The sequence below is a fragment of the Hylobates moloch genome, unplaced genomic scaffold, assembly GCF_009828535.3.
Source record: "Hylobates moloch isolate HMO894 unplaced genomic scaffold, HMol_V3 SCAFFOLD_12, whole genome shotgun sequence".
Taxonomy (NCBI): Eukaryota; Metazoa; Chordata; class Mammalia; order Primates; family Hylobatidae; genus Hylobates; species Hylobates moloch.
Genome location: NW_026652287.1, coordinates 22,784,484 through 22,804,933, shown reverse-complemented (window position 1 = coordinate 22,804,933; position 20,450 = coordinate 22,784,484). Strand labels below are relative to the sequence as shown.

General features: G+C 38.8%; 1 protein-coding gene across 2 annotated transcripts in view; it reads left to right on the top strand.

The window, feature by feature from the left end:
* IFT81 (intraflagellar transport 81) overlaps positions 1-20,450 on the top strand; it is a 93,509-nt gene that overhangs the window by 72,000 nt on the left and 1,059 nt on the right. For both annotated transcript variants that reach the window (XM_032168713.2, XM_058425939.1), the window contains exons 15-18: positions 7,058-7,144; positions 8,645-8,716; positions 8,797-8,882; positions 11,927-11,972. In XM_032168713.2, coding sequence (XP_032024604.1) covers positions 7,058-7,144; positions 8,645-8,716; positions 8,797-8,882; positions 11,927-11,972 — 291 coding nt within the window. The remainder of the gene's footprint in view (positions 1-7,057; positions 7,145-8,644; positions 8,717-8,796; positions 8,883-11,926; positions 11,973-20,450) is intronic.

Sequence of the window (20,450 nt, the reverse complement as noted above, 5' to 3'; positions counted from 1 at the left end):
TTTTTGTCTTATATATGTCTCATAAATAGCATGTAGGGCCAGGCAGCAGTTGCTCATGACTATAATCCTAGCACTTTGGGAGGCTGAGTTAGGAGACTCTTGAGCCCAGGATTTCAATACCAGCCTGGGCAACATAGCAAGACTCCATCTCTACAAAAAGTAAAAAAATTAGCTGAGCATGGGAGCACACACCTATAGTCTTAGCTACTTGGGAGGCTGAGGCAGAAGGATAGCTTGAGCCCAGGAGTTCGAGGTTGCAGTGAGACGTGATAGCACCACTGCATCCAACCTGGATGACAGAGTAAGACCTGCACTCTAGGTAGATAGGTAGGTAGGTGGGTGGGCAGATAAGTAGGTAGATAGGTAGGTAGGTGGATTGATAGGTAGATAGGTAGATGTATTTTGTGTGGGTGTAGTTTCTTACATCCAGTTTGAGAATCTGTCTTTTAACTGGTAAGTTTAATCTCATTTATGTTTACTCTAATTTTTGAAGCATTTGAATTTTTTTTTCTATTCCGTACATCCTATTATTTACTGTGTTTTCTCTTTGCTTTTTTTTTTTTTTACCATCCATTGTACCAATCCTGTTTTGTTTTCTCTTTTTTCCCTTTTTTCTGTTTTTTTATCTTCTATTCTGATATTATTTACTCTTAGGTTTTTATCATTATATTATATATGTATATATATAATATAATATAAATAAATATATATATTATAAATATATATCATATAAATAAATATATATTATAAATATATATAATATAAATAAATATATATATTATAAATATATATATAATATAAATAAATATATATATATATTCCTCACTTAACAAAGTCTAAAGTTGTTAACATCTCCACAATACAGGAACCTTAGAATAATTTGACACCCTCTTCTACCTTACGTGTGTGTTGTTATCCTCCGGCATTTTATTTATTTATTTGTTTGTTTTGTTTATTTATTTATTTATTGAGATGGAGTTTTGCTCTTGTTGCCCAGGCTGGAGTGCAATGGCGCGCAACCTTGGCTCACCGCAACTTCTGCCTCCCGGGTTCAAGCGATTCTCCTGCTTCAGCCCCCTGAGTACCTGGGATTACAGGCATGCACCACCACACCCGGCTAATTTTGTATTTTTAGTAGAGATGGGGTTTCTCCATGTTGGTCAGGCTGGTCTCGAACTCCTGACCTCAGGTGATCCGCCCACCTCGGCCTCCCAAAGTACTGGGATTACAGGCATGAGCCACCATGCCCAGCCCTTATTTCTTTATTTGTACATCTCTAAAAGTAGTTGTTATGGTGGTTGTCAGCATTATAATTACAACTTTATATAATCATTTCCTGTTTAGATTTACCTATATATTTAGCAGTTTTCACCATCACTGCTTGTATTTTACTCCTTATTTCTGGATTCAGTTTTCTTTTTCCTGAAATACAATTTCCTTGTTTTGTGTGTGTGCATATGTGTGTGTTTAGTGTTCTCAGTAAAGAATCATTACAATAAGTAAACCATCTTTTTTTTTCTTCTTTTAAATAATGGCTTGGTCAGAAAAAAAATATTTTCATGCTTTCTTTTATTTTGTTGAAGGGTCGGCTATCAGTTTATCATTTATTTTTAGGTAATATTTTCCCTATAACTGGTTTTCATATTTTTATCTTTTTCTTTGATGTTGTCCAAATTTCACTACCATGTTTTGAGTGTATATTTAGTTTTATTTACTTTTCCAAATTTATGTTTTGTGTCTTCCATGAATTCTGGAAAAAGTCTACATAATACTTTCAGATATTTTCTCTCCCATTTTTTGCGCTCTGTTTTCCAACTACTCATATTAGAGATATTTATTCTGTTCCCTGTTACTTAATCTCACTTTCATATTTTTGTCTCTCTGTGTTGAATTCTAGATAATTTCTTCAGCTCTGTGTTTTAGTTCATTCTTTTATTTCCTCAGAGGTGTCATGTTTATTTCATCCACTTAATTTTTAATTTCAATGACTGTCTTTTTCATTTTTATTTTTTCTCACTTTTTCTTTCTTTCTTTTTTTTTTTTTTTTTTTTTGAGACAGAGTCTCGCTCTTCGCCCAGGCTGGAGTGCAGTGTTGCAGTCTCAGCTCACTGCAACCTCCATGTCCCAGGTTCAAGCCATTCTTCTGCCTCAGCTTCCTGAGTAGCTGGGACTACAGGCATGTGCACCACGCCTGGCTAATTATTGTATTTTTTGTAGGGACAGGGTTTCACCATGTTGGCCAGGATGGTCTCAAACTCCTGACCTCAAGTGATCTGGCCACCTCCACCTCCCAAAGTGCTGGGATTATAGGCGTGAGCCACCGCACCTGGCCTCACTTTTTGTAATCTTTTGTTTTCAGTTCCTCCTTTATAGTTTTTATTATTTTAAATATACTTATTTAGTTGGCTTACTTCTAGTATCCAAGTTCCTTTAGGTATAGTCCTGTTATTTATATCTTCTGATTCTCACTCCTAATGAATTGATTTTTCCCTTACATGTTTTATACTTTGGGACTGTGAGCTTTCATTAACAGAGCTTTGTCTCTTGAATCCTGGCAGCCAGGATGGAGGGTGTATACCTCTACAGTGGTTTTGCAGTTTTTCTGTTTTAGAAATATCACAAACTTGGAGCTAATATTGAGTTAATTTCTCAGTTTGGAAGTTCCTAGACCATGTAGATAGGGTAAATTCAAACTCCAAAGCTGCCTGAGGACAGCCGTGATCACTGTCACAGCTACATAGTGATCCATTTGACCACAAGACTTGTGACCAAAAAAGGATTTTATCAACTATAGCACCTTCATCTCATTGAGAGACCAGCAGCTACCTAAGTACGTAGGCTCTGCAGCCTCTTTTCCCACTTTGGATGTGACTTTCACCTTTGAGAGCCTTGGGTGTCTGTAGGTCACTTTGATACATAGAAGCTACATCCCCTTTCTTCCAGCAATCTTTTATTCTGTACTAGTGACCCCAGCCCAGAGGCAGTCCCACACAACAAAGGTAGCATACACATTACTCATCTGTGCTAACTATCCTGTTTCTAAGGAAACCGTGCAGCAGGAAACCACGCAAGGTCATTTTCAGGATGGTGTTAACCCTTTACTCACAGGTTCACAGGTTAAAAACAGCTTAAGATTTACAGTGGGGTCCTCGGTTCTAACTTCCCACTCTGCACAGACCTAAGGCTTTGCATCTGCTCTGCCTGAACATTAAAATCACTGTGTTACCAAGACTGGCCATTCCCAATTCCTTTCACCAAGGGTAGCCATAATGTTACCCTTTCTTTTTGGTCCTGTTAATTTCTTTTATTTCTTTGAGAGTTCAGTTCAGCTTGGGATTTGAAAGGATGTTGCTCTATCTTACCAAGCATTTGTAGATGCAGCCATGCATCACTTAATTATGAGGATACATTCTAAGAAATGCATAATTGAGTGATTTCATCATTGTGCAAACACCATAGAGTGTACTTACACAAACCTAGATGGTATAGCCTACTCATATCTAGGCTATATGGTAGATAGCCTATTGCTCCTAGGCTACAATCCTGTACAGCATGTGACCATACTGAATACTGTAGTCAATTATTACACAATGGTAAGTATTTGTGTATCTACACCCATCTAAACATAGAAAAGGTACAGTAAAATTATGGTATAAAATATTTAAAATGGTATGCCTTTATAAGGAACTTACCGTGAATGGAGCTTGCAGGACTGGAAGTTTCTCTGGTTGAGTCAGTGAGTGAGTGATAAGTGAATGTGAAGGTCTAGGACATTACCGTACACTATGATAGACTTCAGAAACAATGTACACTTAGGCTACTCTAAATTTATGTAAAATACTTTTTAAAAAAAATAAAGTAACCTTAGCTTACTGTAGCTTTCTTGGCCGGGCACGGTGGCTCACGCTTGTAATCCCAACACTTTGGGAAGCTGAGGCAGGCGGATGACGTGGTCAGGAGTTCCAGACCAGCCTGGCCAACATAGTGAAACCCCATCTCTACTAAAAACACAAAAAAATTAGCTGGGTGTGGTGGCACATGCCTGTAATCCCAGCTACTTGGGAGGTTGAGGCAGGAGAATTGCTTGAACTTAGGAGGCGGAGGTTGCGGTGAGCCAAGATCGCGCCACTGCACTCCAGCCTGGGCGACAGAGCAAGACTCTGTCTTGAAAAAAATTTTAAAAAAACCTTTCTTACTTTATAAACTTCTAATTAAAAAAAAATTTTTTTTTTTACTTTTTTGTAATAACAGCTTAAAATACAAGCACATCGTATAGTGGTATGAAAATATTTTATTTCCTTATATCCTTCTTTTATATGCTTTTTTCTATTTAAAAAATTTTTTTGGCCAGGTGCGGTGGCTCATGCCTGTAATCCCAGCACTTTGGGAGGCCAAAGCGGGCAGATCACCTGAAGTCAGGAGTTCAAGACCATCCTGGCCAACATGGTGAAACCTTGTCTGTACTAAAAATATAAAATTATCTGGGCGTGGTGGCACATGTCTGTAGTCCCAGCTACTCGGGAAGCTGAGGCAGGAGAATCGCTTGAACCTGGGAGGCAGAGGTTGCAGTGAGCCAAGATCGTACCATTGCATTTTAGCCTGGGCGACAAGAGAAAACTCTGTCTCCAAAAAAAAAAAAGGTGAAAAAGTTTTTGTTTTTTGGTTTTTTTTGAGACAGGCTCTTGCTCTTGTCGCCCAGGCTGAGTGCAGTGGCACCATCACGGCTCACTGTAGCCTCAACCTCTCGGCCTCAAGCAGCTCTCTCACTTCAGCCTAAGGAGTAGCTGGGACCACAGGCACATACCACCAAGTCTGGCTAATTTTTATTTATTTATTTATTTAGCAGAGGTAGGGTCTTGCTATGTTGCCTGTGCTTGTCTCAAACTCTTGGGCTCAAGCAATCCACCCCCCTTGGCCTCCCACAGTGCTGGAATTACAAGAATGTGCCACCACACCCAGCCTTTTTTCACTTCTTAAACTTTTTTGTTAAAAACTAAGACACACACACCTAGGCCTACACAACGTCAGGATAATCAATATCACTGTCTTCCACCTTGAAACATCTTGTCCCACTGAAAGGTCTTCAAGAGTAATAACACACGTGGAGCTGTCATCTCCTATAACAATGCATTCTTCTGTTTGCCTCCTGAAGGACTGCCTGAGGCTGTTTTACAGTTTACTTTTTATAAGTAAAAGCAGTACACTCTAAAATAACAATTAAAAAAAGCATAGTAAATACATAAACCAGTAACATAGTGGTTTATTATCATCAAGTATTATATACAGTACATAATTGTATTGCTATACTTCTATACAACTGACATAGATTGGTTTACACCAGCATCACCACAAACACATGAGTAATTTGTTGCACTATGGCATTATGATGCCTATGATATCACTAAGGTGAAAGGAATTTTTCAGCTCCATTATAATCATATGGGACTGCCATCATATACGTGGTCCGTTGTGACTGAAACATCATCCCATGCATGACTGTACTTTTAGCATTTCTAGGTGTTTGTAGCAGGAGATTTTCAAATTATCCCATTCAAAATACTACATTAGAAGAAACTTTGAAAGGACTTAAAGAAAACAAAATTTAAATTTCTTCCCTGCCCCCTCGCAATAAAGAAACTACTTAACCTGAATTCAAATTGTGATTCCACCTTTTTTTTTTTTGAGACCAAGTCTCACTCTGTCGCCAGGTTGGAGTGCAGTGGTGTGATCTCGGCTCACTGCAACCTCCGCCTCCCAGGTTCAAGTGATTCTCCTGCCTCAGCCTCCTGAGTAGCTGGAACTACAGGCACATGACACCATGCCCAGCTAATTTTTTTTGTATTTTTAGTAGAGATGGGGTTTTACCATGTTGGCCAGGATGGTCTCAATCTCTTGACCTCATGATCCGCCCGCCTGGGCCTCCCGAAGTGCTGGGATTACAGGCATGAGCCACCACGCTGGGCAGACTCCACATTTTCTTAGCAGTATAATCTTTGGCAAGGTACTTGGCCTCCCTGAACTTTCTCCAAGCATTATATGGTGGTGTCAATATCTCTTTTGAGGTCCCGTTTTGAGATTTAGTTATTGTCAGTGGTAAATTTCAAACACCCTAGAATGTTTTACGAAGTTCTTCTAATTAAGCCCCTGCCTAGGTCTTCAGCTTCCCCCACCATTTCCCAGAAATAAGCCAGCATAGGCTGGGTGCGGTGGCTCACGCTTGTAATCCCAGCACTTTGGGAGGCCGAGGCGGGTGGATCACCTGAGATCAGGAGTTCAAGACCGGCCTGACCAACATAATGAAACCCCATCTCTACTAAAAATATAAAAATTAGCCAGGCATGGTGGCACATGCCTGTAATCCCAGCTACTTTGGAGTCTGAGGCAGGAGAATTGCTTCAACCCAGGAGGCGGAGGTTGTAGTGAGCCAAGATCGCACCATTGCACTTCAGCCTAGGCAAAAGAGTGAGACTCTGTCTCAAAAAACAAAACAAAACAACAACAACAACAAAAGAAATAAATAAACCAGCAGAGTAAACTCTGGAGCTTTCAATCCTTTATACTTAGTGTTCCTTTTTTTAAATACTCTCTTCCCCTTGTTCATCTTCCACCTAACTGTTCTTACTAATCCTTGGTGATTAGCTTAGATATCAGTTTCTCCAGGAAGTTGTCCCCACTGATCCCCAAGCCTGGGTTAGGTTCCCAGGAGTCCTGTGTGCCTTCTGTAACACCTTGTGTTTTCCTATCATAGCTCTCAGCAGCCTGTTTACTTGTTTGAACGTTACTTGAGAGGAAGAATTTTTGGCTGCTTTATTCACTATTGTCTCCCCAGCTCCTAACAAAGAACCTGGCACACAGCTCAATACATGGTAGCTATTATTATTATCAGCACCTTCATCTATCATAATTCTCAAATGTCTGGTTGTTGCATAAATAACTCTTAAGTATGCCAAGAAGCTTAGAGTTAAGTTACAAGACTGACAAGGGCATGCATTGTTTCAGAGCCATGTTTGGGACCTTTGTTTTTCACTTATTCAATCATTTTCCCTTTTTATACTAGGAACTGACCCAGGAGTGTGATGAAAAGAAATCGCAGTATGATAGCTGTGCAGCAGGCCTCGAAAGCAATCGGTCCAAATTAGAACAGGTAGGAAGAGAGTTTTTATTTTAACAATTTAGCAAAAACTACCTGTGTGTACACCTGTAGTCCCAGCTACTCTGGAGGCTGAAGCAGGAGGATTGCTTGAGCCCAGGAGTTTGAGGCTACAGTGAGCTATGATCACACCACTGCATTCTAGCCTGGGCCACAGAGCAAGACTCTCTCTCTAAAAAAAATGTTTTAAATACTGCCCGTGTATGCACATTTTCACTACATCAATGTCAAAAGATTCCCAAATCTTTATCATCATCTCCCAAGCCTGTCTCCTAAGCTCCAGAGATCTCTATTTCTTTAATTTGTACACAATTTCCCATCTGTACCACTCCCAGCAAAGTACAAGGCTCATTATCTGCTGCCTGGCCTCCCATAGTCAACTTTTACCTATTCTCTTGCTTCTACTCTTGCTCTCCTAAGGTTTATTCTTCATAGGGCAGCCTAAGAAACCTGTTTAAAATTTTTGCCACCCTTCATTGGCTTCCTATTGCATTTAAAATAAAATCTAACCACCAACTATGGTCTACAAGGCCCCACCTGCCTTACGAACTTCATGTCCATGTGCTCTACTCCTCATCCATGGAGCTTCAGCCACTCTGACCTTCTTCCTGAACTTCAAACAGGCCAAGCTTGTTTTCACTTTGGGATTTTGCATGTACTCTTCCCTTCTGCGTGATATACTCTGCTCCTAACTCTTTGCCCTCCCTTCTCCTTTTCATCGCTAGGTCTCAGGCTCAGTGTCACTGCCTCTCAGAGATCTCTGATCACCTGATGTTACCCACTCTCCTTCCCAACCTGGCCCACCCAGTCCCTCTATCACATTCTACTGATGGATTTCCTTCATAGCACTTATCCCCATCTCAAATATCCTTCATTATGTCTCCTTGTTTATGTTGGTTTCTTCTACTTCAGTGAAAGCAGGGAAACTGCCTGTTCACTTCTGTGTCCTCAGCACTTAGAACAGTGCTGGACACACAGTAGGTACTTAATAAATGTATGATTGGGCCAGGTGCAGTCGCTTATGCCTGTAATCCCAGCACTTTGGGAGTCCAGGGCGGGAGGATCACTTGAGGCCAGGAGTTCGAGATCAGCCTGGCTAACATGGTGAAACCCCGTCTCTACTAAAAATACAAAAATTAGCCAGGCATGGTGGCACGTGCCTGTAGTCTCAGCTCCTCAGGAGGCTGAGGCACGAGAATCGCTTGAACCTGCGAGGAGGAGGTTGCAGTGAGCCAAGACTGCACCACTGCACTCCATCCTGAGTGACAGAGCGAGACTCTGTCTCAAAAAATACAATTGAACTTGCAGGTTATAGAGTGATATGAGTATTCTCTGGAAAAAGATTATCTCTTATCGTGCTAGAATAAACAAAGTTAAAATTGCAGAAGAGGAAATGACTCTGATGGTAGTCCTTTGTTGTACATCTAAAGTCATCGTCACCATATCTGTCTCATTCTTTCAATAATGTCACCTATCTAAAATTATATATTATAGGAAGTTAGAAGACTCCGTGAAGAATGTGTTCAAGAAGAAAGTAGATACCATTATACAAATTGTATGATTAAGGTAAGAAAAAGTAGATCAAAAACATTTCTGAGTTTTTTCTATATCAAAGTCTTCCCTAAAACTTGAGTCTTTCTATTTAGAACCTAGAAGTTCAACTTCGCCGTGCTACTGATGAGATGAAGGCATATATCTCTTCTGATCAACAAGAAAAAAGAAAGGCAATTAGGCAAGTAATTTTGTTGTTTTATATTGAGATACTTAATATTTTCACCAATAAAAGTTTTATAAATAAGATAGAATTATACAAATTTAGCATATTTAAGTAAGTAGACACTAAGATATTATTTAATACTAAATCTTACTAAACATCTAGATATTTTAGCCCTGCTAAGTAGGAATACATATGATTTTATTTCTTGCTTGCTTACTTTTTGACTGTGGTAAAATATATAAAACATAAAATTTGCCACTTTACCCATTTTTAAGTGTATAGTTCATTGGCATTGATTACATTCACAATATTGTACAGCCGTCACCACTGTATATTTACAAAATTTTTCATTATCCCAAACAAAAACTCTTGTAACCATTAAGCAATAACTCTTCATTCCCCCCCACCTAGGAATATATATAATTTCATAATTGCTTTGTCATAAGCAGTAAAGTTGATCTCTTTTTAAAGTCCCACATGGCCTAGACTCTAGTCATCTGCCTGCTAATTGTGCAGTGTGATGACTGCATTTTAGCTGGAAACTGTGTGATTGCAGTGTACCAGTCTTCAAGAAGGATATATAAATACTACTTAGTCCTTATATGGTGCTTTTTTTGCAATCCCAGCTTGTGGCGTACTGTAATAAATCAAATCCTGCCTAAAAAAAACACATTTATAGTTGAATTGCTAGCTGTGATAAAATGCTGTCATTGAACAACATAAGCCTTATTTGCTCCTCATCACAATTCAAATGTTAAATGTTTTGCTATTACTATTCAGTAAAAATTCAGATAAAATATAGGACTCACGTTTATTCTAGATTGCATTGAGATTTTGAGTGGCATGTACATTAATGTTATAAAAAGAGGCTGGGCATGGTGGTGGGCGCCCGTAGTCCCAGCTACTCAGGAGGCTGAGTCATGGGAATCGCTTGAACCCCAGGGAGCAGGGGCTGCAGTAAGCTGAAATCACGCCACTGCATTCCAGCCTGAGCGACAGAGGGATACTCTGTCTTTTAAAAAAAAAAAAAAAAGGAATCTAAGAAATAGAGTGTCTTTCAGAATCTGAATTTTTTTTCAATGTAATGCAGCACTAGAATGCAAGCCAGACTGAAAATACTGTATAAATAGAGCAGTGTTTTTTCTAATACTCTAACATATTAAACTAAAAATGTACTTATTCATATTCTTTCATTGTATGTAAACTTCGTTCATATAAATCTATATGGCCAATGATAAGAAATGAGAAAAGTTAAATTTGTTCTTAAAAAATAAAAATTTTTATAAATTAAGTTCTATTTCTTCCAAAGTTATCGATATAAATAGTAAAGAAGGAAATAATTGCTCTTGAACTATTCATTTTTTGATCTGTCTTCTAGCCAGATTTCTTTTTTTTTTTGAGACGGAGTCTTGCTCTGTCACCCAGGCTGGAGTGCAGTGGCACGATCTCGGCTCACTGCAACCTCCGCCTCCTAGGTTCAAGCATATTCTCCTGCCTCAGCCTCCCACATAGCTGGGATTACAGGCACACGCCACCACGTTTGGCTAATTTTTGTTATTTGTATTTTTGTAGTTTATATTTTTGTATTTTTGTAGAAATGGGGTTTCACCATGTTAGCCAGGTTGGTCTCAAACTCCTGACCTCAAGTGAACCGCCCTCCTCAGCCTCCCAGAGTGCTGGGATTACAGGCGTGAGCCACTGCACCTGGCCCCAGCCTTCAGTCTTTATCCTTAACATGTCACCTGCTTTAAATCTCACATTTTGTCTTAAATAGTATTGAAATATAATTTTGTTTACAAATAAAATACAATGTTATTATGTTTTTAATTTTTACGTTAAAATTATTTTTTTAGCTTGCAAAAGAAATACTTGTAAAAACAACAGTAACCATTATGAAGTAGTGTGCACGGAAGTTGAATGTTGTCCATATTGCCATGCCTCAGAAATGTCTACTGTTAATACTTTGGTGTACATTGAGCCATATTCTTTTCCCATGTGTTTGCTGATACATCTGTATATATATGTGTTAGTTAATGCATGGGAAATGTTATATGTATGTGTGTATACACACATGTATACATACATATGTATATAAAAATAAGATTAAACTGCACCTGGGTGTGGTGGCTCACACCTGTAATCCCAGCATTTGGGAGGCTGAGATGAGCCAATTGCTTGAGCCCCAGAGTTCAAGACCAGCCTGGGCAACATGGCAAAACCCTGTGTCTACCAAAAAAATACAAAAAAATTAGCCCAATATGGCGACACATGTCTGTAATCCCAGTACCTGGGAGGCTGAAGTGGGAGATTGGCTTGGGCCAGGGAGATGGAGGCTACAATGAGGTGTGATCATGCCACTGCACTCCAACCTGGGCAACAGAGTGAGACCTTGTCTCAAAGGAAAAAAAAAGATTAAACTACATATACTGTTTTTCTCTTGATCTAGAATATTTTCCACTTCAGTATTTATAGATTTACCTCATTCTTTTGTATAACTCCTTGTTATTTGTTTGAATAGATATGCCGTAATTTGCTTAAACATTTTCCCATCTATAAACATTTAGTTTGTTTGCCTATTTTCACTATTATAAGCATTGATGAAATAAATAGTCTGCTTTTATGTTTATTTAAGTTATGGGATATTTTCGTAGGATGACTTCCTAGAAGTAGAATTACAAGATTACGTGCTACTTAATGTTTATTTAAAATGTATATCCTTTCTCCTTTCTACAAACCTCTTCAAAAACAATGTGTAATTTAAGCAAATGGGTTGCCATTGTTTTGAGGGTAGATTAACCAGAAATAGTATTTAAAATTTAATTATCTTAATTTCCTATGGAATGTTTTGCTTTCTTTTTTTTCCTTAAATTACTATTTACTTGAAGAACTAACTAAAGATGGGGAAAGACAAAGAATTTGATAATGTGTTTCATTCTGACTCCAGTACCCTAAACTATATTGCCTAGTGTATTTTAGATAGATATATCAATTTATAATTCACTTGTATGATCAAATCATTTGAAGTAAAGTGAAAGTAAATCATTGTGTTGACTCCCTAGGGAACAGTATACCAAAAATATTGCTGAACAAGAAAACCTTGGAAAGGTAAGAATTATTATTTATTTTTTTAAATGTGTCTAACTGATTCAGGCTTTCACTACTGTACATGGTTTATGACTGTCATTCTTTTCAAAAGGTCATAGTACAGTTTTTGAGGGGAAATTGTTCATTCTTTTTAAAGATGGAAGACTTCCTTAAGAATTTAGTTTTACAGAAATAAAGACACAATGGATTTTTGAAAGAAAAAATTATCTATTTTTAAATCACAGACAGTTCATGATAATGTTCTGCATTATAGTTTTCAGATTATCCTCAGGCTGGGCACGGTGGCTCATGCCTGTAATCCCAGCACTTTGGAAGGCCAAGGCCGGTGGATCAGTTGAGATCAGGAGCTTAAGACCAGCCTGGCCAACATGGTGAAACCCCGTCTCTATGAAAAATACAAAAATTAGGCCGGGCGCGGTGGCTCACGCCTGTAATCCCAGCACTTTGGGAGGCGGAGGCGGGCGGATCACGAGGTCAGGAGATCGAGACCATCCTGGCTAACACGGTGAAACCCCGTCTCTACTGAAAATACAAAAAATTAGCCGGGCGAGGTGGCAGGCGCCTGTAGTCCCAGCTACGCGGGAGGCTGAGGCAGGAGAATGGCGTGAACCCTGGGGGGCGGAGCCTGCAGTGAGCCGAGATCACGCCACTGCACTCCAGCCTGGGTGAAAGAGCAAGACTCCGTCTCAAAAAAAAAAAAAAAAAAAGAAAAATACAAAAATTAGCCAGGCGTGATGGCAGGCGCCTGTAATCCCAGCTACTCTGGAGCCTGAGGCAGGGGAATCCCTTGAACCAGGGAGGCAAAAGTTGCAGTGAGCCGAGATTGCGCCATTGCACTCTAGCCTGGGTGACAGAGCGATACTCCATCTCAAAAAAAAAAAAAAAATTATTCTCAGATATCTCTTTATGAGATAGGTGTAAATTTATTCATTTACTTTATTTAATAAACACAAAGTTCTAGGCCCTAGTCTAAGCCCTTTACAAACATTGATTTATTTAATACAAACAACTGAAAAACCTTGCTTGAGATACTCAGCTCCCTCCTGCCAGAGTTATCTGATGGCAACTGAAATAGGACTGTATAATTATTGTTCTTAGTTCTCTGAGCCACGCCTAGAAGTGGTAGAGAGTAAGTTATGGCCTTGACCATCAGGACTTAAATGATCAACTGATTAGTTATTCTAGCTGACTTCATAAAGCCACCAATTTAACAAAGACACCAACTTTGCATTCTTAGGAGAAAAAAAGAAAAAACGTATACTAACTAATAATTCAGAGGAAAGATGACCAGTCATCAAGTGACTTGGCTTCACTCTTAGGCTTGTGATTCTAAACAAGCCCTCTAATCACTTTAGAGTTCATTTCCTCATATTTAAACTGAAATACGTAGATGAGAAATTTAAAAATTAAATTACCTAGATTGATTTAGATGAGTTATAAGATCATCTTCATTGATTTTAAGTCTATATTGCATAATGAAGACTAACTGTGTTTCACTATACAACATTTTTTCTGTTTCTTTAGTTTCACTATTGAAAATGTTTTCTGGCCAGGCAAAGTGGCCCATACCTGTTTGTAATCCCAGAATTTTGGGAGGCTGAGGTGGGAGGGTTGTTTGAACCCAGCAGTTTGAGATCAGCCTGGGCAACATGGCAAGACCCAATCTCTACAAAAAATACAAAAATTAGCCAGGCAAGGTGGCCAGCACCTGTAGTTGCAGCTACTCGGGAGGCTAAGGTGGTAAGATTGCTTCAGCCTGGGGAGGCAATGCTGCAGTGAGCCGAGATCATGCCACTGCACTCCAGCCAGCCTGGGTGACAGAGTGAAAAAAAAATGTTTCCTACCATTATCATACCAAAATATCATACCAAAAATAATTTAATAATAATTATATTGTTAAGCAATAACAATTGGATGTTAACATCCGATACCTAGTGTTCAAAATCTTTTTCTTTTTTTTTCGAGACAGAGTCTCACTCTGTCACCTAGGCTGGCTGGAGTGCAGTGGCACAATCTCAGCTCACGGCAGCCTTGGCCTCCCCATACTCAAGCGATCCTCCCACCTCAGCCTCCTGAATAGCTGGGACTACAGGAGCATGCCACCATGCCCAGCTAATTTTTGTATTTTTTTGTAGAGATGGGGTTTCATCATATTGCCCAGGCTCTTGAAACTCCTGGGCTCAAGTGATCCTCCCACCTTGGCCTCTGAAAGTGCTGGGATTACAGGCACGAGCCACGACACCTGGACTTCGTATTAGGTTTTCTTTTTTTTTTTTGGCAATATATTAGGGAAGGGTCTCACGCTGTTACCCAGGCTGGAGTGCAGTGGTGCAATCTCGGCTCACTGCATCCTCTGCCTCCCAGGCTCAAACGATCCTCCCGCCTCAGCATCCCCAGTAGCGCTGGGACTGCAGGAGTGCACTACCACGCCTGGCTAATTTTTTTGTATTTTTTGTAGAGATGGGGTTTCGCCATGTTGCCCAGGCTGGTCTCAAACTCCTGAGGCCAAGCAGTCCATCCACTGTGGCCTCCCAAAGTGCTGGGATTACAGGCACAAGCCACTGCGCCCAGCCTTCTTGCTAGGTTTTCTAAGTTTGTAGCATCATAGGTAGGGATTGTTTAGCTGCAATTTTTCTTTTAAAATACTAACTATATATAGATGTCTAATTTCATTGTTCAAATATTCTGAAACCTGTAAATGATTATATATTTATTAAAGTTTGTCCATTCTTAAAATACAAATAAAAAATATGGCTTCATTTCCATCTTAATATGTATTTGTACAGTTTAGCTACTGGTATGACTCAATAAATTGGTGATGGCAAAGTTATTCACTCTTATTTACGTTTTCCTGGTTTGAATCATTATTAAAAACACATGTGTGTCTATCTATGCTTGTACTTGAAAGATGAATTAGCTCCTAGAAACCTATAAGTAAACTTAAGAAAACAAATGGTATAGAACACAATGGAGTAATTGGTAAATAAAGGTGATATGTTCCTTACTTAAAAAAAAAAAAAAAAAAAAACTTGGCTGAGCGCAGTGTCTCATGACTATAACCCAGCACTTTGGGAGGCCAAGGCAGGCAGATCACTTGAGGTCAGGAGTTTGAGACCAGTCTGGCCAACATGGCGAAACCTCATCTCTCGTAATAATACAAAAATTAGCCAGGCGTGGTGGCATGTGCCTGTGATCCTAGCTACTCGGGAGTCTGAGGCATGAGAATCACTTGAACCCAGAGGTTGTAGTGAGCCAAGATCACGCCACTGCACTCCAGCCTGTGCGACAGAGTGAAACTGTATCTTAAAAACAAAAACAAAAACAGAAAAACATCCCAGGTGCAGTGGCTCATGCCTGTAATCCTAGCACTTTGGGAAGCCAGGGTGGGTCACCTGAGGTCAGGAGTTCAAGACCAGCCTGGTCAACATAGTGAAACCCCGTCTCTACTAAAAATACAAAAAACTAACTGGCATGGTGGCAGGCACCTGTAATCCCAGCTACTCAGGAGGCTGAGGCAGGAGAATTGCTTGAACCCAGGAGGTGGAGGTTGCAGTGAGCAGAGATCACCATTGCACTCCAGCCTGGGAAACAAGAGCAAAACTCCATCTCAAAGAAAAAAAATGATAGCCTTTATTATGGAGATTTTCAAAACTATATTTTAATCAATCCATATATATCCATCATCCAACTCTAATCATTAAATTCGTGGCCAGCCTTGTTTTGTCTATAATCTCATCCAGTACCTGCCCCCAATTTTTTTTCTAAATTATTTTTAAGGACATCTCAGACTTCTTATTTTATCTCATCACATTTCAGTATGTATCATAAGCACTCTTTTTGAACATAACCACTATACCATTATCCTACCAAAAAGAATTTAAAATAATTACATAACATCCAATACCCAATGTTCAAACTTCACTATGATTTATTTGTTTGAATCAGGATCCTAATAAGAGTCCATACATTGTTATTAGCTTATATATCTCTTAAGTCTCTCTTTCTCTAGGTTACTCCTCCATCATTTTTTCCTTACAATTTATTTGTTGAAAAGAAAAAAAAAAACTGGTTATTTGTCCTAGTGGGTTTTCAACATTTTGAACTTTGCTGTTGGTAACCCTTTGGTGTCAATTAGCACGTTCTTCTGTCCCCAGTATATCCTGTGAATTGGTAGTTAGATCTAGAAGCTTGATTAAATATGTTTTGATATTTGGCAAGAATACTTCATAGATGGTGGTATGTGCTTCTATCAGGAGGCTTTCTTCTTATGATGTAGACAGCCATTGATAATCATTTCCTAGATCCTTAATTCATTAGAAGTTGCACAGTGGTAACATTCTGATTATGTCATTTGTTCTTCATTTATTGGCTGGAATAATTTTGTAAAGAGCAACTTCTCCTTATCTTCTGTTTACTTACCGAGTTATATTCGTATAAGAAAGGTAGAATAACTGCTTGATTCACTATTTACTGGTTTTCAAAATGATGAGTTGGTTCTTTATCATCCTTCAAAAGTAATCTTATGACTTTTAGATTGAACACATTTGATATGTTTCAATCTATTGTGATTATTAGTCCCATTCGTACTCAAATTTGGCCAGTGGAAGCCTCTTTAAGTCAGTTTTTGAATCCTTTTGAAAAAATCCTAGTAGACTTTGATGGCTTCTTTGTTTTCTGGTGTGGCAAAATGTTCTAATTTCATACTGTACATTTTCTGTCTCAAACCTGAAATTAGCTATTTCTCTAAAAAGTGTTCACCTGTGATTTGTGAATGAATGACCATTATATCAATGAAAATAAATAAAAAATAAAAGGAAGCCTTCTTGAAGCTGATTCCTCCATTTACTGGGAGAATAGTGAATTCTGTGTACCTTACTTCACTTATGGGATGACACACCATACTTAAAAGGAAAAAAAGAAATAATTTTCATATTTGAAAGCACATATTTGAATCAAATTTTAAACATTCATTTGTATAATATTTTAACTAGAGATTTTTGGATTTGTAGGATTTTATATGATTGTCAAAATTGACTTTTTTGGGTTTTTTTTGAGAGTCTCAAAATATATCAAGTATATTTAATCAAGTGAACCAATGACTAGCTCATTCCCCAAATGTCAGACTGTATCATTTAAGAAGCAAAGCTTCTTAATCCTCAAACTTCTAGAGTAGATCTAAATTTTCAAGGCAAACAGAACAAACCTAGCCTTTCAAAGTGATGATAGTCTAAGCCCTCTAAGCCAATATAAACTGGACATCCATAGACCTCCTCAGGCCAACTGAGTTTCCCCCCTTCTATACCACCACCTCCTCCTTTAAAGAACAATGAAATCCGTGATTAGTAATTTTTGTACATTGCAACTGTAAACAAATGTAAATGATAATAAGATTTAAAATATATACATACTAACATCAGTTGTATTCATAAAGTTAAAGGTTTCAAACACACATGGTTATGAAGCAAATTAAATTTAATATTTCTGACACAGACAGTGCCTACATCCTGTCTTTGGTTCTTTAAATAACTTTTATAGGTTGTTAGGATTTTTTGACAAGGAAATTATTCCAGTGATATAAGAAAAGTTACAGGTTAAGTAGTGCCTTAATTTAAAATCGTGTGCAGAAGTCTTAAAATTCTTGGTCTGCCTTAATGGCCTTTCTAAATACTTTTTAGTTTATAAGGATAAAATATTTGTTGTAAGATACATTATTTGTTACATAAACTTAAATAGATGTATTAATATGCCAGGTATTGCATCAAAAAATTTACTGGTTATATTTATATTTTTTAAATTTTGTGTTGTTTTCTATTCCTGTTTGCTGTTAACTTTGCTTTCATTGTGCATAGCTGGGTGGGCAGTATTTAATGGGTGGTTTGAATCTGGTCCTTAGCTTAGTTAATCCTCTTATTTGGGCAAGTACCAACTACCAGCATTCTCATTTGTGTCTCAGATCAACTAGTATATTGACCATATGTTAAAAGAGGAAAGGATGAGGATGTTCCTTTGCACTCTGCCTCTGTGTCTCTGCTTGCTTTTCTGTCCCTCTTGGTGATTTTCTCACACTCGGTGTCAGTACAGGTATTTCTGACACACTGCGTTTCCTTCTATGTGCACTATCACCTTCTCTACCAAAATGTCAACTGTAGTTGTCTCTAGCACATGGGATTATGAATGAATTCCTTTCTTTTCTTTTTCTTCTCTTCTTCTTCTTCTTTTTTTTTTTTTTTGAGACAGAGTCTCACTCTGTCACCTGGGCTGGAGCGCAATGGCACAGTCACAGCTCACTGCAGCCTTGAGTTCCCAGGCTCAAGTGATCTTCTTGCCTCAGCCTCCTGAGTAGCTGGGACCACAGGCATGTGCCACCATACACAACCAATTAAAAAAAAAATTTTTTTTGAGACAGGGGGTCTCACTTTGTTGTCCAGGCTGGATTCTCTCTCTCTTTTTTCCTACCCTGTCACTTATTTTCTCTGACTTTGTGTCTGCTGTTGGCTTTCAGTCACCCTTCCTCAATTTGCCATAATATAGAACCAAAGTATAATTTTGTAATTTATTGAAGATTCTTTTATTCCTGTTTAAAATTTTAGAGTCAATGAGTAAAACAGTTTTGGCAGGTGGACCGTCTAAGATGTTAGTAGCAAAAGCAATTCTGAGAAGGATTTTGGCTTATTTAATAGTATACTATTTTTGTAATCACTGGGCCTGCTCCCTGAAGTATATGTGCATACAATTTGATTTATTTGGACATAAATGGAGTATACACTGTTTCAGGATAGAATAGAATACAACATTTAATAACAAGAACATATATAATACATGATAACTTATCAAGTATTTCAATATCTATTATGTCACTTGAAAACATAATCTTACCAAGTAAATACTTTTATTTTCCCCTATTATTAGCCTTGATTTGGTTTTTTGTTTTGTTTTGTTTTATTTTTAAGAGACAGGGTCTCGCTCTGTTGCCCAGGCTGGAGTGCAGTGGTGAGAGCATAGCTCACTGCAGCCTCAAATTCCTGGCTCAAGTGATCCTTCCACCTCAGCCTCCCAACTAGCTAGGACTAGAGGCATGTGCCACCACCATGCCCAGCTAATTTTTTAATTTTTATTTTTGTAGAGACAGAGTATCATGTTACCCAGGCAGGCCTTGAACTCCCCGGCTCAAGCAATCCTCCTGCCTTGGCCTCCCAAAGTGCTGGGATTACAGGCGTGAGCCACCGTGCCCAGCCCCCAGCCTCCTATTATTCACCTTAATTTTTTTTTATTTTCTAGAGAAAGAATCTCACTCTGTTGCCCAGGCTGGAGTGCAGTGGCACAATGTTGGCTCACTCCACCTTCCAGATTCAAGCAATTCTCCTGCCTCAGCCTTCTGAGTAGCTGGAATTACAGGCACATGCCACCATGTCCGGCTAATTTTTGTATTTTGTATTTTTGTATTTTTAGTAGAGATGGGATTTCACCATGTTGGCCAGGCTGGTCTCGAACTCCTGACTTCAGGTGATCTGCCCACCTATATAGCATGAGTCCTGTTTTCCACTTGAAACTCCAAGCATACCTGACATATAACAGGTGCTCCATAATTATATCCTGAATAAGTAAGTATTAGGTTTTAGTATATAGAATATACTGAGCCTGTTGGTTTCTTGAGAAATTTTTATGTAAATGGAAATTCTAAAACAAAATGTGGACATTTCTCAGGCTTAGGCTAATAAATGAATTATTTTAAAGCTATCTGAGCTATAACTATACATTCTTGAGTAATATGTCATGTATATCCTCCTAGCTGGTTTTCGTTGGAGAACTAGAAAGGCAAGCAGTTTGACTTAGAGTCTCATAGTGGCACGATTGCAGCTCACTGCAACCTCCACCTCCCAGATTCAAGCCATTCTCCTGTCTCAGCCTCCTGAGTAGCAGGGACTACAGGCACACGCCACCATGCCCTGCTAATTTTTGTATTTTTAGTAGAGATAGGGTTTCACCATGTTGATCAGGCCAGTCTCGAACTCCTAACCTCAAGTGATCTGTCCGCCTCAGCCTCCCGAAGTGCTGGGATTACAGTCATGAGACACCATGCCTGGTCTATTAACCTTAATTGATAATTGAGAAAACTGAAGTCCCAAAAAATTAAGTGCCTTGCTTACCACTAGAGGAGACAAAACCAGATTAAAACTGCAGTCTTCTGACTTCCAAACTCTACATTCTTCTTTTCACACCATGATACTGTTCCACTTTCCTAACTATCTTTTTCTCTCATTTCCTTTTATAGTTTTGTGTGGGTTTTTTTGTTAGTTTGTGTTTTTTTTTTTTTTGTATTTTCTTTGAGACAGAGTCTTGCTCTGTTGCCAAGCTGGAGTGTAGTGGCATGATCTCAGCTCACTGCAAACTCCGCCTCCCGGGTTCAAGCTATTCTCCTGCCTCAGCCTCCTGAGTAGCTGGGACTACAGGCGTGCGCCCCTATGCCTGGCTAATTTT